General features: G+C 46.5%; 10 protein-coding genes across 10 annotated transcripts; 5 read left to right on the plus strand and 5 right to left on the minus strand.

Annotated features, from left to right (window-relative positions):
- Positions 1-747: 747 nt before the first annotated feature.
- N7509_005545 (uncharacterized protein) lies at positions 748-1,197 on the plus strand (the record flags this gene model as incomplete). The annotated part of the gene is made up of 1 exon (XM_056630182.1): positions 748-1,197. One exon carries the CDS (start codon positions 748-750, stop codon positions 1,195-1,197), a length of 450 nt encoding a protein of 149 aa, XP_056489484.1.
- A 790-nt stretch (positions 1,198-1,987) lies between these two features.
- On the plus strand, positions 1,988-3,644 carry N7509_005546 (fungal specific transcription factor domain-containing protein; the record flags this gene model as incomplete). Its single annotated transcript, XM_056630183.1, has 3 exons — positions 1,988-2,366; positions 2,993-3,377; positions 3,440-3,644. The coding sequence occupies 3 exons, from the start codon at positions 1,988-1,990 to the stop codon at positions 3,642-3,644; spliced, it is 969 nt and encodes a 322-aa protein (XP_056489485.1).
- Positions 3,645-3,743: 99 nt separating this feature from the next.
- On the minus strand, positions 3,744-5,106 carry N7509_005547 (isopenicillin N synthase family dioxygenase; the record flags this gene model as incomplete). The annotated part of the gene is made up of 6 exons (XM_056630184.1): positions 3,744-3,791; positions 3,850-4,021; positions 4,080-4,216; positions 4,276-4,692; positions 4,763-4,870; positions 4,939-5,106. 6 exons carry the CDS (start codon positions 5,104-5,106, stop codon positions 3,744-3,746), a joined length of 1,050 nt encoding a protein of 349 aa, XP_056489486.1.
- A 1,119-nt stretch (positions 5,107-6,225) lies between these two features.
- Positions 6,226-6,909, plus strand: N7509_005548 (VOC family protein; the record flags this gene model as incomplete). Its single annotated transcript, XM_056630185.1, has 1 exon — positions 6,226-6,909. One exon carries the CDS (start codon positions 6,226-6,228, stop codon positions 6,907-6,909), a length of 684 nt encoding a protein of 227 aa, XP_056489487.1.
- A 651-nt stretch (positions 6,910-7,560) lies between these two features.
- Positions 7,561-9,055, plus strand: N7509_005549 (sugar phosphate/phosphate translocator; the record flags this gene model as incomplete). The annotated part of the gene is made up of 6 exons (XM_056630186.1): positions 7,561-7,646; positions 7,720-7,787; positions 7,886-7,891; positions 7,974-8,091; positions 8,171-8,678; positions 8,732-9,055. The coding sequence occupies 6 exons, from the start codon at positions 7,561-7,563 to the stop codon at positions 9,053-9,055; spliced, it is 1,110 nt and encodes a 369-aa protein (XP_056489488.1).
- A 368-nt stretch (positions 9,056-9,423) lies between these two features.
- N7509_005550 (MFS transporter) lies at positions 9,424-11,136 on the minus strand (the record flags this gene model as incomplete). The annotated part of the gene is made up of 5 exons (XM_056630187.1): positions 9,424-10,327; positions 10,382-10,458; positions 10,504-10,654; positions 10,729-10,856; positions 10,921-11,136. The coding sequence occupies 5 exons, from the start codon at positions 11,134-11,136 to the stop codon at positions 9,424-9,426; spliced, it is 1,476 nt and encodes a 491-aa protein (XP_056489489.1).
- Positions 11,137-11,744: 608 nt separating this feature from the next.
- N7509_005551 (SDR family NAD(P)-dependent oxidoreductase) lies at positions 11,745-12,680 on the plus strand (the record flags this gene model as incomplete). Its single annotated transcript, XM_056630188.1, has 2 exons — positions 11,745-11,755; positions 11,822-12,680. The coding sequence occupies 2 exons, from the start codon at positions 11,745-11,747 to the stop codon at positions 12,678-12,680; spliced, it is 870 nt and encodes a 289-aa protein (XP_056489490.1).
- Positions 12,681-12,847: 167 nt separating this feature from the next.
- Positions 12,848-13,435, minus strand: N7509_005552 (uncharacterized protein; the record flags this gene model as incomplete). The annotated part of the gene is made up of 2 exons (XM_056630189.1): positions 12,848-13,122; positions 13,177-13,435. 2 exons carry the CDS (start codon positions 13,433-13,435, stop codon positions 12,848-12,850), a joined length of 534 nt encoding a protein of 177 aa, XP_056489491.1.
- Positions 13,436-13,942: 507 nt separating this feature from the next.
- Positions 13,943-14,435, minus strand: N7509_005553 (Dabb family protein; the record flags this gene model as incomplete). The annotated part of the gene is made up of 3 exons (XM_056630190.1): positions 13,943-14,098; positions 14,199-14,309; positions 14,370-14,435. The coding sequence occupies 3 exons, from the start codon at positions 14,433-14,435 to the stop codon at positions 13,943-13,945; spliced, it is 333 nt and encodes a 110-aa protein (XP_056489492.1).
- A 1,885-nt stretch (positions 14,436-16,320) lies between these two features.
- On the minus strand, positions 16,321-16,808 carry N7509_005554 (uncharacterized protein; the record flags this gene model as incomplete). The annotated part of the gene is made up of 2 exons (XM_056630191.1): positions 16,321-16,511; positions 16,562-16,808. The coding sequence occupies 2 exons, from the start codon at positions 16,806-16,808 to the stop codon at positions 16,321-16,323; spliced, it is 438 nt and encodes a 145-aa protein (XP_056489493.1).
- Positions 16,809-17,601: the final 793 nt, after the last annotated feature.

The following is a 17,601-nucleotide window of genomic DNA, read 5'->3' on the forward strand; positions in this document are numbered from 1 at the left end:
TGCTTTTTGATGTGCTAATTACGTGGCAAAGTAATTGGCACAGGACCCACGAAGGAGATGTGTCAATTTCTCAACAACATAAATATGGGATTCCGTTCACAGTCAAATCTAAATTTCGAGTGTTCCAGAATTCCAGCCATACATAATGTCTTCAACTAGTACTACCACTAGTACACTCAATAAATCTTCGTTCAGGTGAGGCTTCTTGGCTTGTCTTACATCTAATAGTGCAGGTACTTACCCTTTATCAGCCTCGCAGGCCCATACGGCGATTGGCGAGATGACCTTCAGTCGCAAGGATACGCCGTGATCAAGAACGCGATTGACCCTGAAAAGGCGCAATATTACCAACAAAAGGCGTTAGATTGGCTGCAATCCTTCGGCACTCCACTCAACCTTCAAGACCGCTCCACTTGGACAACAGAAAATCTACCCATACAAAGCAAAGTGAACACATTCAAGCATTACTCCGTGGTCCATGAGAAATTCATGTGGGAGGCTCGCATGGAGCCTAAGATCTTGGACGCTTTTTCTAAGATCTGGGGCACAGATGAATTACTAGTATCGTTCGATGCCTTGAATGTGACTTTGCCTAATAGGGAGGATAAGTCTGCCCTCAAGCCCTGGCCCCATGTGGATCAATCACCCCTGCGTTGAGGTCTGCACTGCGTTCAGGGAATTATCAACCTGAGCCACGCCGGCCCGGAGGACGGATCGCTTATTGTGCTTCCAAGGTCGAATACCGTGATGGAAAACTTCCTTGACACAGAAACAAAAGCAGATACGTGGGAGAAAAAGGATTTCCGCTTCATCAGTGAGGATGAAATGACCTGGTTTGAGTCTCGCGGTATGATGCCCATCAAAGTACTCGCCGAGCCTGGTGACTTGATTATCTGGGATTCACGCACAGTGCACTGGGGTGGTGAGCCCACGGCCGATAGTAACACTATTAGAACGGTTATTTACGCGTCATATTCACCGGCGAAATTGGCTACGCGGGAGACTCTTGAGCGGAAGAAAGAAGCATTTGAATCATTCCTGGCAACCACTCACTGGGCACATGATAATGTTGTCATTCGTGAGAGAGAAGCTTGTTTCGACGATGGGAGCGTGGATCCTCGCAATAGATCTAAGCCTCTTGAGGAGCCTGAGTATTCGGATCGCTTGCTCCAATTGGCGGGTCTCAAGTCTTACTGATAGTCTGGGCAAAGCAGAGGCGTTGACCAGTATGGTACCGCAGAAGTAGGACAAGTTCTAACTAGCTAGGTATTGGATGGAATTCAGCTTAGTTTCCTATGCGAAATTTGTGATTGAACAAAATTGACGGAGATGAAGAGAACTCGATATTAGTACTGTGATATCCAGAAGATGATTAATAAGGCGTTACTCGTACTAGAATGTACTGCTAGTAAATTACTCGTAGTAATACTGGCAACCTCCGCTAAACAAGTTGCCCCACCTTTTCCCCAGATCCGATCCTCCTTTCCCTTTAAGAATCCTTGCAGCCAGATGGACTTCCCTCGAAAACGCGCCGCGATTGCATGTACATTCTGCAGGCATCGGTAAGCAAGAATTCATAAGCCGTGCGAGTCTAGACCTAGCCCATTAACTCTTTCTAGAAAAAGAAAATGTGACGGCGAGAAGCCCGCTTGTGGGTTTTGCGCCAATGCAGGCGCTCAGTGCGAATACCAAGAGAATACGAGCGAAAGGTAATTCAAAGTTAAGTTGAAAGATAACAACAACCGCTGAAAATATGTGGAGATCTGAAAGTGATACCTCAGCAGAACTCCTGCTTCGTTTAGATCGACTGGAGAGTCTTGTCCAGAAACAGACTGCAGTGATCACTACGCTATCCGATCGCGTATTATCGGATTATTCCAATCGAGATGCGGTCAATTATTCGCTTACTAGTCCTTCCGTGGTATTTTCACAGACACGAAGACAAAGTCTTCATTCTGTACCCGGCTCTCTTTCCGTTGACGGAACTATGTTGATGACTCCCGGTATTGGGCAAGCATATATGGAAAACGACCCAATTCTTATTCCATTGGGTCACCAAACACCAACTGGGAATCTTTTAGGACTTGATCCAATCAGAAAGCTTATTGGTCACTATTCGCAAGATTTCTTTTTGTTGCTCGAGTCTGAGCGCAAGATACCCTTTCTCACCCCGGGCACTGCAATGTCTACGATTATTGAGCGGCTGAATCGAGATATTCCCGCAACGAATTTGCTTATTTCAAATTTCTTCACGCATGTACACTCTCAGTTTCCTATTTTGGAAAAGGAGCCGTTTTTACAGTTGCTTGAGAAGTTCTTAGCTAATGACCAGATTGGTGAGATTGGTGCTGCCTATGTCTCACAGTGTTAGCACTGGGGAGACGTTCTCAAGACATAACGATTTGTTTGATATGGAATCATCTTTGACCGGAGTCGGTGCAGAATATTTCGCCCATGCGTATCAAATTTTGATGGCCGGGCAAACCACTCTCTTTTCAAGGGACCAGACTGTCCCGCTGACATTCTTCTATGCGTCCTTATACTTTCGATACAGTGGAAGACCACTTCAAGCATGGCGGTTGATACATACAGCCTCTACCGTTGTCCAACTGATTTACTCCTAGTAAATATTCACTCCTTCCATTTTAATTAGGATTATGTGCTAATGGTTTCAGTCTGAATGAGAAAAATGTTCCCTCAAACAAGCATGCATTATTGAACCGAATTGCCTGGGGCTGTTATGTTCTCGAATGGTAAATATAATTTTAATGTCTATGCATCAATAGCTAAATATCGGAAAATTCACAGCGACGATCTCGCGGAATTTCACTTCCCTCGCAGTGGAATCGAAGTTCTTGTCGATAGATTATCCTTCCCCGAATTCACAGATCCAAACGAGCGAAATAACCTCATGTTTCTCGCCATGTGCTCTATCCGGAAACTTCTAAATCGCATCCATAACACAATGTACTCTTCCGAGACACCAATCCAGACAAATCATCCTACCGAGGAAATTTCACCAATGGAGCTCGATTGAGCTACGAGCCTTCAATCGCATCGCTGGAGGGAGTCAATATTGAGCTAAGTCGGCAACTCCAAGCGTGGTTCGACTCGCTACCCGAATCCATCAAGCCAGATCTCCAAAATCCGACTTCGCGAGACCTCCAAGATACTCAGCTACGTACAAGATATTATGCGGCAAAACATATCATTTCTCGTCCATGTCTTGTCTTCGCGGCAGTTTCTCGTCAAGTTCATTTATCGGAATATGTCAAGGCAAATTGCGAGACCTGTGTAGAAAGTTGTCGAAAGCTGCTACACGCAACAGTCCCACTTCTTGGGCGAAGGACACATTCGACTTGGCTGAGACTACAGGCGTAAGTTTTCTATTCCGTCTAGAAACCGGCATATACTTCAATACTGATTACCATTATGATAGCCTTCTGGCTGCTGTATTCGTCATTTCAATGGCTAAAACGACACCATCACTCGCCTCACTCGTGCCAGATTTTGACGAGCTAATTGGGATGGTGATAGAAATGACAGAGCCCTGGGCACGTCATCATGAAGCTGCGGACGCTACATTGAGCATTTTTAAGACCATTCGGCAGAAGCTGCGGCTCTCCGTGGCAACTTTATTATAAAAAAGGATAATAAGAAATTGTTGCTTCCGCTTAATATTGTTTCTGCGTCAGAAGTGATGGTTATCTAAATAGCCTATATTGGTCGCATCCATAACGATATCACCCTTCGTAGGGTAGATATGCCTTGGATAGTTTCTCGCGGACCCACTAGAGGGTGGGTTAATTTCTTTGCGCCACATCCAATATTTATATTATGACAACTCACATCGCCAGCCTTGAATGGCTCTCTACACGGTGGATTTTCCTCTGATGTGTGGTTTTCTAGAACAGACACAGTGGCATCGTAGTCGACTCCGAAGAAAAAAGGGATTGAGTAGCGTTGTTCGCCCGAGAGATTTGCTACTCGATGAATCGTAGATTTGAATTTTTTATTTGTCCTAGCATAATTCAGTGTCACAATTATTTGTTTTAAAAAGTGTGATATGTTGAACTTACCAAGTCGATAAACAGTCGGCAATATTCACAACTAATGTACCTGGAATAGGTGGTGCTAGAATCCACTCGCCGTTGTGATTCAAGACTTGCAATCCAGGAACCGCATCCTGAGAAAGTATAGTGAAGCACTCGAAGTCCTTAGGATTTTCTCTTCGTCAGTAACGAAGTTAATAGTAACTGTGAAAGAAAGTCTCACTGTATGGGCTCCAAGTCCTTCACGGGGGTCTCCCACTGGCTGAGCGGGATAATGCATCATTCTAGAAATGACACCAGGATTGTGAATCTTTGAGTCGAAGTAATCCTCCGGAACTTCTAGCGCAAGTGCAAAGATTCGAAGCATTCTCCGACAGAGCTCGAGAACTGTGGCACAATATTGAATATAGGTTGCGGAGAAACCAGGGATGGTCTCATCGTGAGGCCATTGATTGTCGCCATACAGCTCATAAGTACCGGGAGGTAAATGATCATTCTCAGATTTTCGAAAATCAAGTGCGTTTTCATAGCCAATAACGAAGGCCTCGGAGAGGACACCAGCTGCTTCTTCCTCTGGGATGGGGTTATCATCTGTGCCTGTGGTCCGTTCAGCACCGATAGGACTATATCCGCGGTATTTCTGCAGACAAACGAGACGTTAGGTTTTCATTGCCCTTGTATATCACTTATTTGCATTGGAGTAGATAAACCTTTGAGTTTCCGATATAGACCTTCATTTTCTCCTCACTTGGAAGACTGAAGAATCGCTCTGCTACGTCATGGATTTCGCTGATCAAGTGCTCGGGTATGCCATGATTCTGTTATCAAATAAAACCATTCATTTTAGAGTCAAAGATGCGAATGTTATCAAACTTGAACAAGGTACCTCAAATACCTTGATATAAAAGAAGCCAACACGGGTACATGCATCGTAGACTGCTCGAGCAAGTTCTTGGCGTTTCTCGACATCTGGGCTACCTATGTTCGATAAGTCGATGATGGGGATGTGGTCGCAGTTAGCCGCTTTGGCTTCATCGACTAGGTTTATGTCCATTATTATTCACGGAGTGCTGGAAGCAAAGAAGTTTATGTTCTTGCAAGATAATCTGGAATGGGGGCCGGAGTGATGCGGGGTGATAACTCCTCACTCCTCTCCTCTCGTAGACCGCCCACATCGGTTGCTTCGATAGGGAGTTACATATCTCTTGAACTAGGGACATTATCAATGTCACGTTACACGGCTTGAAATAATTTTGACCAAAGCAAACCATTCGAGGTACTGGTTTCTTTCCCATAGTACGAGTACCAGCTGGGTAAATCTATCGCCCCCACAACGTGCTAACAAAAAATATATTCATTTCCATCCATTATGCCCAGCTATCAAGCCCCGATTTAGAAAAATAAAAGATAGTAAAAGTCCAAAGAGGAGATAACCAACTTGGAACTAGATAAGATGTCGTCAGGGCGGAGCGGTGAGATTAGCACTCTTGCTGTGAGCTGATTGGAGCGCATTTGTTTCTGCTTGGAGTCCGACCCAGCGCTTGGCAACAGACGTCAGCCCTGCAGGAGTAGGTACAGCCTCAGTCAGGACGGATCATCGTCGCAAAAAGGCCAGTGGGTTGATAACTATTGCGAGCCTCATTTGGCTGAATATGCAATCGTACGGTGTATACAGAAGAGCCATATGTATGTTTCTGCGTAGATTTATGTTCTTTTACCTTCAATCAGGCGGTGGCCGCAAGAGTTCTCATAAGAGTGTGCAAATTTAGAGTTATGGGGGCCATTTTAGCATTGCTTCTTAATCCAGGATCTGATCTACAATACCGCACCATGATTCGCCATATGAAGTTCCAAGCACCCCGCCGTGTCTCGGCCAAGAGGTGAACACGAAGGCAGATGCCATTATTCATGGCAGGTTTGCATAAAAACGCCCTTGCCACTGCCAATATAGTAGCCAAAGGATGTCAGCCTGGCGGTACGCCTAATAGTCCGTGGTTCCGACTTGATAAATGAATATCAGATGAAAAAATATAAAAGGATCTGAGATTCCTCGAGATATCATTGGAAACATACAACTCAAAAGCATCAAGCCCGCTCCTCTTTGATATACACTAGCAGTCCATTCCTAAATACTCTGCCTTTTTTTTTTTTTTTTTTTCCGCTGTATTTGACCATGTTATTTCGATACTGCATTGCATTGCTGCTAGGCTCATTAGCCTACGCATGCGTTCCCCGGGACATTGACAATACCGACGGTCCCTTTACTATTGGCAATGACGGCCCAGCACCTGGAGCGACTCTTGGCTTTGCCATCAACCATATTGGTCTTGTAACAAAGAACCTTACCGGAATGAAACATTTCTACGGAGACATTATGGGAATGCGACTTCTCTTCGATGCCCATGTGACGCCCGAGTTCACCGTGACCTATATGGGATTCGCCCAGGGCGGACGAAACGGCACTGGATACCAAACCGGAGCAGAACTCCTACGCGACAAGAACAACCTAGCCGGCCTCATTGAGCTCGTACAATTCAATGTGTCGGATGATAATCCGCAAGCATCGACCCAACGCACCAACACCTTTGGTCATGTTGGGCTCATTGTGCCAGACATTAAAAAAGCGGAAGAATATTTCGAAGAGAAGGGGGCTACGATCATTAAGAAAACAGGGGTTCCTATAACGGCGCATACGGGCCGGATGCAGAACGCGTTTGGGATTGGGGAGTTTGCGGGCGAACATTTTGCGGCTAAGGAGGCTCTTGTTAAGGCGCAGAGTATTATTGGGTTTGAGACATTTTTGGTTCTGGAAGACCCTGATGGGAACTTGGTGGAGATTCAGCAGCAAGACGCTTAAGCGGTTAAGAGCGAGTAAGTGGAGTTTGTGGGTTCAAGTTGTTGGTTGTGTGGATTGAGATTTTGCGGGCAAACTAGGTGGTAGCGGATGACGTACATTATATGAAACTGGAGACATCGTGCCAAGGATTGACGGGGTCACTAGTTAATGTGACAGGCGTCTCGGGTATGGTAGGGGTACGAGTACATAGATTAATGAATCAATTGAAGATTTGGATACGAGTATGAAGACAGAGTTCTTTATAGGGGCGGAGTACTCCGTAGAGTGTACTAAAGGAACCAGAGGTGGATCGTCAGGAGGCGATAGGCGAAAGAAAATGCAAAAGAAAAGAAAATAAGCCTTGAGAAAAGGGGCATTGACAGAGAGTGGCACCTAGACCCTGAGCATAGCCTGAAAAGAAAAGAAAAGAAAAGAAAAAAAGGCCAGATAAAAACCTGAAACCGAAACGGAGGGCCCACGCGTCGACGTGTACCAATTTGGCAGTCAGCCAATCACAGCCCTCCAAATGGGGTCACCGCCCCCACGCCGATCTTTCGTTTGCCCCTAAATTCAGAATTGACCCCCTTCAATGCCATTTTTCCCAATCTCCAATCTACACTCTTCCCTTACTCACCTCAGTCACTCTTTTACGAGCTATCACGACTCTTCGCAATGGCCAACAACAAGGATGAACGCAAGCTTGAGAACGGTGCTCCTGCTTCCAAGAGCGATGGCATCCACCCTGCCTTTTACATTGCGTGCGTTCTCCCCCCCCCCTGGCTCATTGCCAATTGCCAATGGTTCAAGTTGCTAACTGACTCCCTCTCCCAGTTTGTGGATTGCCCTGAGTTCCAGTGTCATTCTGTTCAACAAATGGGTCCTGCACACTGCCAAGTTCAGTAAGTTGAGAATCCTCTCTCCCTGGAGCCTTTCATTGGGACCAGTTGAAATACCCATCCATCGTGAACATGACAACTAACCCGAATTCTCTCTTTAGACTTCCGTGAGTCCACCGAAAATCGGATCATCAATTGACGATACAATCTCCCCTCGAATCGAATAACCAATTCTAACACCCTCTATAGCCCTGTTCCTGACCACCTGGCACATGGCCTTCGCGACCCTGATGACCCAGATCCTGGCTCGCTGCACCACCATTCTTGACTCTCGCCACAAGGTCCCGATGAACCCTGCCACCTACACGTGAGTCCCCTCTCAATAAGCTTTGTGGCTGCCATACAGGTGCATGTCATGTAGGTCAGCCGCTGATAGCTACATCCAGTCGTGCCATTGTCCCCATCGGTATCATGTTCTCTCTGAGTCTGATCTGTGGTAACCTGGCCTACCTCTACCTGAGTGTCTCCTTCATCCAGATGCTCAAGGCCACCAACGCTGTTGTTACCCTCTTTGCCACCTGGGCCTTTGGAATTGCTCCCGCCAACTTCAAGACCCTTGGCAACGTCGGTATCATCGTCGTCGGTGTTGTTATCGCCTCCTTCGGTGAGATCCAGTTCGACATGCTTGGTTTCATCATCCAGGTCGGCGGTATCATCTTCGAGGCTCTTCGCCTGGTCATGGTCCAGCGTCTGCTGAGCTCCGCTGAGTTCAAGATGGACCCTCTGGTCTCCCTGTACTACTACGCTCCCGCCTGCGCCATCACCAACGGTGTCATCGCGCTTTTCACCGATGTCCCCCGCATGACTATGAACGACATTTACGGCCTCGGTATCATGACTCTTATCGCCAACGCTCTCGTTGCTTTCCTGCTTAACGCTTCCGTCGTTCTTCTGGTAAGAAACATTCCCCATCTCCGGCAAACCAACGGAAGCTAACTCCTCCACAGATTGGCAAGACCTCCGCTGTTGTCCTCACCATGGCCGGTATCCTCAAGGATATTCTCCTGGTCTGTGCCTCCATGATGATCTTCCGTGACCCCGTCACCCCCCAGCAGTTCTTCGGTTACTCCATCGCCCTGGCTGGTCTCGTCTACTACAAGCTCGGTGCTGAGAAGATCAACTCTCTCACCACTGATGTTCGCCTCCAAGTTGGCGAGTACCGCCGCGCCAACCCTGCTAAGGCTAAGGGTATCATGGCCGGTGCTACTCTGTCCATCATCCTGCTTGTCCTGTACACTGGCGCTCCCTCCTCCGCCCAGGTCACCAACTAAGGAAGCTTCGACAAGCCAAGCTGTGACCAACGGCCTGGCCTCCACTGAACTTGCACGGAAAAGCTTCAGTGTGCCACGGTGCAGCTTCGATATTATACCATCTATTTCTTTTTGACTGTTTTGATAGAAGGGTGTGCTTTTGTTTTGCTTGGCGGAAAGAATGCATGTAAATTTTGGTGGTTAATAGATCACGGGTCATTGGACATTTAGGGCGAAGGCAATTTCTTGCAGGCTATGTTTTTATCTGGATTTCTGATGATTAGGTTTTCATCCGCCTGACAGCCTTGGTATAACCAATTGACACCACATTAAGAAATATAATACTGTGATGAAACTTCAATTGGCGACTCGATCCTAAACGCTCAAAATCACCCTCGACGGCCTTCATAGGGATATCGTTTGAAGAGAAAATCAGCCAACCCATAAAACACCGCACCAACAGCAAATGTACCCGCAAATACCGAAAAGGCAACCAAATACTCCGGGCCATCTTCAGCCGGGAACAAAGCACTTCCATACAATTGCGCCAGCGCCGCGACACCGTTCATCATGGCTAACATGATAGCTCGAACATCCCTATCAACCGACGCCAACGCCGTCGTCGAAAAGGAAAGACCCAACGCATTCCCAGTCCAAATAGTCATATTGATAAAACAAAGGAAAACATACCTCGCCTTATAATTCTGAATACCCGCCGTGAGAGCAAAAAATACCATACCGACCAATAAATTCGCTACCAAAAACTTACCCCGGAGGTGAGGCCTTTGGTCAGCAAAATAACAGACCGGCAACGCAACCCCCAGCGAGACGAGATATATGGGCGCAGTCATATACTGTGCCGCCGTTGCATCATACCCCATACCATCAACCAGAGTCGGATAAAAGTACGAAATAGCCAAGGCGCCGAGAATCGACATATACGCCGGAACGAGAAGCCAGGTACGCCAGTCGCAGGAGGCTTTTAGAAATGCGCTGAGAATAGATTGGCCCGAGTCCGCGACATATTCGGCTCCACCATCTTGGACCATTCGTTTCTGCGCCAGGTCTTGCTCTTCTGTTGTCAGGCCGCGACTGGCGTGTGGGTAGTCAAGCAATGTCCAATGAACGATTAGACTGATTCCTGCTGTTGCGACGCCTTCGACGATGAAAAGCCATCGCCACCCTCGTATACCGTGTACACCGTCTAAAGTTGATGTGATTGCGCCGGCGACGACACTTCCAAAAGCCCCGGAGAGAATCCCGGCTGTGAGGAATATGATGAATCTCTTGGATCTGGGATACGGTTAGCCGGTCGAAGTCGCTATCACTGGTTTCGTGGTTACTTACTGCTCTCCTTTTCGGTACCAGGTAGAAATGAGGAAGATGACTGCGGGCTGTGATGGAATGGAGTGAGCAATTGCCACCTAATTCTACTTCGACTTCGATGAGCCTCGGGGAGGTCGTCTTACGCTGAAACCGGCCTCGAATATTCCAAGGAAGAATCGTAGGGCGATCAGTTGGCTCTGATTCTGAACAATACCTATCAAAGCTGCCATGGATCCCCATCCAAAGGTAATAACAGGGATAAAAATAGATGGACGGGTGCGTGCCAAAATCATACTGTGGATGAGGAACTCGGTTATCTCTTGCGTTATACTGATATAGGACTCGGAGAAAATGTTGGAAGTCCATACTTAGAAGGTACCGCACCTATGGTATACCCTATCACCCATATGACAACGGCAATGTAATATTGATTCGAGCTCAGATTGAGATCATCTTCCATTCCGGCAATTTTGGCAAGGCCGATATTGGATCGATCCTGAAGAGAATCAGCCAGGCGGTACTTTAAGGTCCACATGATATTATTTTCAACACTCACGTACCACGTAGGAAAATAAGTAGAGAACAAAGGCTGAGGGCATTAGGTAGAGATCAATCTTTCGAATGAGCCGTTTTTCGGCAACAGGGTCGATATCGATAGCCTGTTCATCGTGAGAGGCCTCTACTTTGAGATCATTGATAACTTGCGACATGGTGAGATGCTCCTTTGAGGAAAATGCATTGAGGGGGCGGCCTTCGAGGGTAAGGAAACTCCCCATTTATTTATCGCTTTTCTCTCCGGATCAGCGGAGTATGTGGCATGCAGTCAGTCCTGCTAGTAGAGAATATCAATCTGGGGAAATGCGGAGAAAGACAACTCCCCACAAATTGATGGTCTTGGCTGTTGTTGAGTATCTTTTCAAGCAAAGGGGTGAGAATTTTTGATCTTAATGCCTAGAGACATAACGACGTAAAATTATGAGTATCCCCTCTCACTTGATATTTTCAATTATCATTATGTTCCCCATTGCTGAGGGCGATGAGACTTATGGCCAACTTGGCCCCACGACGCATAGCCATGTAGCCGGCATGTTTCCGAGCGGGGAAGTGCTGGGTAAGACCTTCAAGGTTGACTAGGCTCGACACGAGTGCTGCAGGAAGTTTCTGAGGCCAATCAATGATATCGTTTTCCGTTTACCCGCAATCATCGGAGAGTGCAGCGAAACGTACTAGCTGTGTGGGGGTCTTCCACTGGCTGCTAGCCCCGAAGCTCTGGCTCAACTATTTAAGAACACTATTATCCTCCGGGAGAATTTGTATCTCAAATCCATATAGGGGCCTTTCTTCTGCTCTTCATTTGCTTTTACCCCATAGAAACTCGCGCAATATGGCTCACAGGTGATACCATAGCCCCCACCCCACTGAAAAGCGAGCGGCATTGCTAAATTTGAAAATTGAATACAGGGAACAGTTCGCTATTTACCCAGACCTCAAAGGTAAAGTCGCTTTGGTCGTAGGAGCAGGCCAATCCGGCGACCCAACATCGAAATACTGGGGTAACGGGGCTGCCATCGCAAAAGTTCTCAGCGCATCAGGCGCAAGAGTAATCGCCTGTGATTTGAACCTAGAAGCAGCACAGCGCACCGCATCACATATCAAGGCAAATGGGAACCACTGCGAGGCCGTGCAAGCCAATGCAACATCTCAAATTGATATTCAACGACTCGTCACGGAGGTAGCAGCCAAGTATGGCCGCATCGATATCCTCGTGAATAACGTCGGCGGAACAAAAACAGGAGACCCAGCCACGATGTCAGAGGAAGCATGGGATGCGCAGATTGAGCTGAATTTAAAATCAGTCTTCCTCAGCTGCAATGCCGTTCTCCCTATTATGGAAAAACAGGGCAGCGGCGCTGTGATCAATAATGCTTCGATTGCAGGCATGAGATATCTCGGCAAACCCCAAGTCGCATATGCGTCGGCCAAGGCAGCCGTTATTCACTTTTCCAAGGTGACTGGTATAATGTACGCTTCGAAGGGAATCCGGGTTAATTCAATCGCTCCGGGGATGGTTTATACGCCATTGTTGGAAATGCTAGGCAATAGCAAGTCGGCGGAAGATCGCGAGATACACAAGAAAATTACAGATCATAATATTCCTCAGGGAAGCATGGGAGATGCTTATGATGTGGCCAATTGTGTTGCTTTTCTTGCGAGTCATTCCGCCCGCTATATTATTGGACAGAATTTGGTTATTGATGGAGGTTTGACTGAATCTACTGGAACTGGGTGGTCTTCTACGTCACGATCCTCGCGTTTGTAGTGGTGTTATTGAGTATAACTGAATACTCCAGCTCTTTTCATAGAACACGTTAAATTTAACAAGAATTGGATACATTTTCATTTTGATGGCATGAAAGTGGAGAAAAAAGTCCAGATTTCAAAAAGAAATACAGTGCTAAGTATCTCTGCGATAATAGTCGGTCTTTTTTAGGCAACGAACGCCATTAAGCCAAAGAATACTGCACCCATGATGCTATTCTTTGGATCAGAGTGGCTGGCTGCGGCGTTGGACGTTGTGGCAGCAGCATTTGAGGCAGTTGAAACCCCCGAAGAGGACGCACTTCCAGTAATGATGCTGCTACTACTGGAGCCCGTTGCTGTAGCCATGCTTGCGAAGCCGGTGGAGTTTCCTGATCCAGAAGTGGTCATGGCAGTGTACTCAGTGGTAGTGAATGAGCAGGACCGAACAAGGTCATTTGCATCTAGTTATAGTTAATTAGTGTTGTGGGCAATGAATCATGTCAGAAAATATGTACCATTGTCTCTTCCATCTTTGCTGTACTTTGAGATGCAGGCATCACAATCCGGTAGGCTCTTTGCTGCTCGAGAGTCCTTGCAGATACAGTTCAGCTCGGCGGTATCATCGTCGTTGGTCTTCTTGTCACAGGATGAGGTCAAGCTGACTACAGGGGCGCAGACGTCCTGGCATTGGGATGGAAGATCGTTGGCATCTACATCTCCAGCCACCACATAGGATGTGAAGGCAAAGATATAGAGCAGAGATGAAGTGCGCATGGTGAAGTAGAGTAGATCGATATTTTGGACACAATATAATCCAGCGGTTGTACTGCCCAGGTGTAGAAACCAAGTTCTCATCAAATACTAGAAAATGTATTTTTCCGTATGTTAGATGTTCAAGCTGGGTGAAGCAAGTCTTTATAAATTCAAACCCAGGTCCCTTTCGGAATACTCCGCCTTTTGACACATCCCTACATTTGTCGGCACTCTATCAATTCCCGACTCCCGCACAGGTACTGTAACTAGTAGAGATGATCATCCAAGGCAACTGCATTCACACTCCACAGGTTATGCATTTATAAATAGCAGAGTTTCAAATACTTGTTAAGGGTCTATTGTGTATATTGGAAAGTAGTGATTTTCACCTCGTGATGCTTGGATAGAAGACATGAGCTCAAGACTGGCGCAAATGCGCGTATAATCCAATGACGACATTTATTGAAGCCAAACCTGGGGTACCATTTACCTCCACTTCGAGTTCCCAGTAACAACTCCGAACAGGTGCTAGTAGACACCAGGTGTATAGTCAATCGCCTGGGCTTTCTCGATGAGTCCACCTAGGCTCTGAACAAATTCTTGGTGCACGGGATCTTCCTTGCAATAATAGTCTCGGTCTGCCGCGTTCTCAAACTCGACAACAAAGGCATGAGTGATACCGGCCTAGAGGTAATCGATCCGGTTGAGTTCAGAGTTCATATATAACCCTGTAGTATACCAGGCACTTCATTCATGTAAAGGGCCATTTGCTTGGTAGACTCACCTGAATACCCTCAGGTGAATTGTCCATACCCCCCGATGATGCCTTAATGTATGGCCTCTGGGATGATGGATGCACGCAGTTATCTTTCAGACCGAGCATGCGCGTACAAACCTTTCAAAATGTCAATTGAGTTATGCAACACAACACAGCCACGAGATTTGCCAAACATACGTCCTTGATTACTTGGGCATCGATGCCGGATTTGAATTGGAAGAGGACAATGTGAGTGATCGACATGGTGTGGCCTAGAGCTTGCTGTACAGCCACGGAATAAAGCTACTTGGGAAAAGTATCACGCGTGGCAGAGGTGTTCGTGTTTGAAGGTGGTCGGGGTTGAGACTGTGGGCAGGCGGGGTAGGTTGAAGGTTGCGTAGCGAAGTGGGTGGACTCATAACGTGATTTGTATGCGCGAGCCTTGTTTCCAAACGAGCCTCGTTTCCAAGCGAGCCGTGCGGTCCGAAACCCCATATCTAAGACGATAATTCAAATTAGAATGTCTCAACAACAACAACTTGAGTCAATTTCAACCTTATTTTTGTCTAGTAGTTATACTTAATTAATATAGTCCTCGAGTCCTTTTTTTTCCAGGTCCGTAAGACCAAGTGGTAGTTACTTTACTTGTTCGCTACAGAATGGCCAAGCTCCCTATTTGCAGGCTTCAATAAAGGGAGTCACTCATAAAGTAGGATCCTGTAAGCAGAAAGCTGCCCTGGATGATTCGATTCTTTCTTTCTCTTAGATCGTGAAATAGATATAAGAGAGAGCCCACGCCCCCATAATTAATACTGTCCTCCCAATCTTCTTCAAGATCCAATGGGAATCTGACTTGTTCCAAATCAACAATCATGACTTCACTTGTATCGCAGAGAATGAAGTTATCCAGTCGCTGGTCCAAATATTCCGCGCCATGCGAATGTAGTAGCTTCATGGATTTCTCAAGCTGACGTCGAAGATCCTCCAAAGATAAAGACAACCTGCTCTGGGCAAGGTCATGGGGTGTTTTCCCAACCACCTTGGAAAGGATGATAGCAGGACTGTTGTTGAAAGTCCCTTGGCCGAAAAAAGTGGGAATAATCAATCCTTGCAGGCTTTGTAATCTCTCATAGGCTTGCATCTCTTGTTCAAATTCATCGTGCCAACCATCTTTCATTTTTTTTGATGATAACAACGGTCGGAAGACCGTGTAGTTCCTGGCATGTTGCTAAGTTCAGGCGATACACTCGGCGACGTGGATCCAGGTTTTGAACGGTTTTCGCGCGGATAAGGACTGTGTTAAAATAAAACACCTTCCATTCCATGAGAGATAATACCAAATGTGAGCAGTAAATGAATACATACCTGGGGTTGCATTTTCCCACAAACGGGGTCGATAGCAAAAGTCGCATCAAAGTTGTGAATCATCAGAAAACGGAAGGGTTAAGTCAACCTATTTAAGGCCGGCAAGATCTGACCGTCGAGCACCAATACGGAACCAGAACACCAAGAAGTGGCGTAAGTATACGATCTTGCCCAAATCAAACAAGAAGCTATATAATATAATGCAGGAATATAAAATAATAAAAAACTTTAGGGAGCCTTGTCAATAAATGAATTTGTCTGCTTCTGTTCAAGTTGCCGAATGTGGTTGGACAAGCAAAATCATGTTCGATAGCATGTAAGTGATTATTACTAGTACGACAATAGCCCTTAAAAGAATACACGATAATCCATCTACTAGTAGTTATACTACCTACTGCCCAGTAGGTGGTGGTGTTGTACTAGTAGTTACGCGCCACGGAGCCAGCCTAACAAGAGGAGCAGTGGTTACTACCTCATGCAATGGGGAAGATAGCCTGCGGGATATGAAATAGCGGTGTGACTAATGATCTATGTATATAACAGCGTTGCAATCAGTGAGATACTAACAACAGCAAGAAATAAGAACGACATGGAATGATAGTATGGTATTATCTTGGATGACTAGCAGAGACAAAGATTCGGAGAAAAGGGAAGAGAAAGCTAGCTACTAAATTCAACGTAAAACTACCATCACATTCGATACCTTGGCATTTCTCAACATAATATAGAAACGAGTTCCAAAATTTGCCATTATCTTTCAAGCATTGCAATTTTGCAACACAATCTATCCGGAAGTAACGTGAAGGGGACCGTTGCCATCATCAATAGGGCAGCCATCGCTATCGGAATCGAATTCGATAACACAGCTAGCGTCAATACCAATAGCAATACCAATGAAAGTAGTATCCTTCTGTGCGTCGGCAGAGCCCAAGACATTGCCGTCGCCGTCCTTGACCGCACAGCTCTGAGGCTGGCCTCCGAAGTCAGCCGAGCACTGAAACTTGCGTGGGTGGCCCAACAGTCACCCTCAATGGTGAACTCGCGGCCGGAGCCTAGGTAGCAGGGTGAATGGTCATCAGGGTAGGGCTGGTCGTAGACAGCGTCGCCAGCGTCATTGAGGATTGCGAAGCCGCTGTATCCGCCATTCTGATTGCCACCGCTGGGGCCGGAGATTGATGAGAAGCTACCAGATGACCAGACGACTCTGAGGTGCTCGGCATAGACGCTTGATGCGGCCATCAGGCAGATAAGAGTGTTGCGGAGAGGAGCCATGATATTTTGGGGTTTGAATGTAGTATAGATGAATTGGTAGATTGGGTGGTTCTTGAGCTATTCATGTGGGAAAGAGATTCTTTATATACTTCTCAGTCCCCTAATTTGGCCATCCATCCCTTCCATAGTCGGTAATATGACATCAGAGATTGTTGGGTACTTTGTCCGTGAAGAATATAAAAAAGCCGTAGCCGTGCCAAGGCTGCCCCCAACTATTTCGTGTCAGAGGCTTAGTGGGTTGGCCTTGGCACGGGTTGACCCTGGCCTTGGCAGACCAATCAACATCTGCTGTGATTGGTGTTTATTTGCCCAATCTACTAATTAAGGTTCTTGCAGTGAAACTGGCCCCCAATGTAAGATCCGTAATAGTCATCTAAATGGAATATCAATATCCAAGATGCCCATAACGTGGAGAACGATGATCTCAACCAATACCGACTTTTACTTTTCTTCAAGTGAACCACATACTCCGTACTCGTATAGGAAAAGCCGATCGAGAAACTGTGGAGGCTTTTCCGAAAAGCTGTGCTCTATCATAAGCTTCAATGCTTATTGAAATGTAAGTCAAGCATCATGAAGGCATCAAATCCAGTCAGAAAGTGTTCAGGAACAAAAAGCAGAGCATACAGAGAAAATGAAGAGTGTATTTCGGCCGGCAGATACTCACTAGATAGATTTCCAGGGATGAGCCGGCCGGGCAAAAGATAGATCGGCGTTATGATATTTGGAATGAAGAAGTGGAGACAGGGTGCCCGAGACGAAGAGCTTGGAGGCTAACATTGGGGTAGGCTTC

This window comes from Penicillium cosmopolitanum, assembly GCF_028827165.1.
Source record: "Penicillium cosmopolitanum strain IBT 29677 chromosome Unknown utg000006l:49.0-5199605.0:1.0-5204138.0, whole genome shotgun sequence".
Lineage (NCBI taxonomy): Eukaryota > Fungi > Ascomycota > Eurotiomycetes > Eurotiales > Aspergillaceae > Penicillium > Penicillium cosmopolitanum.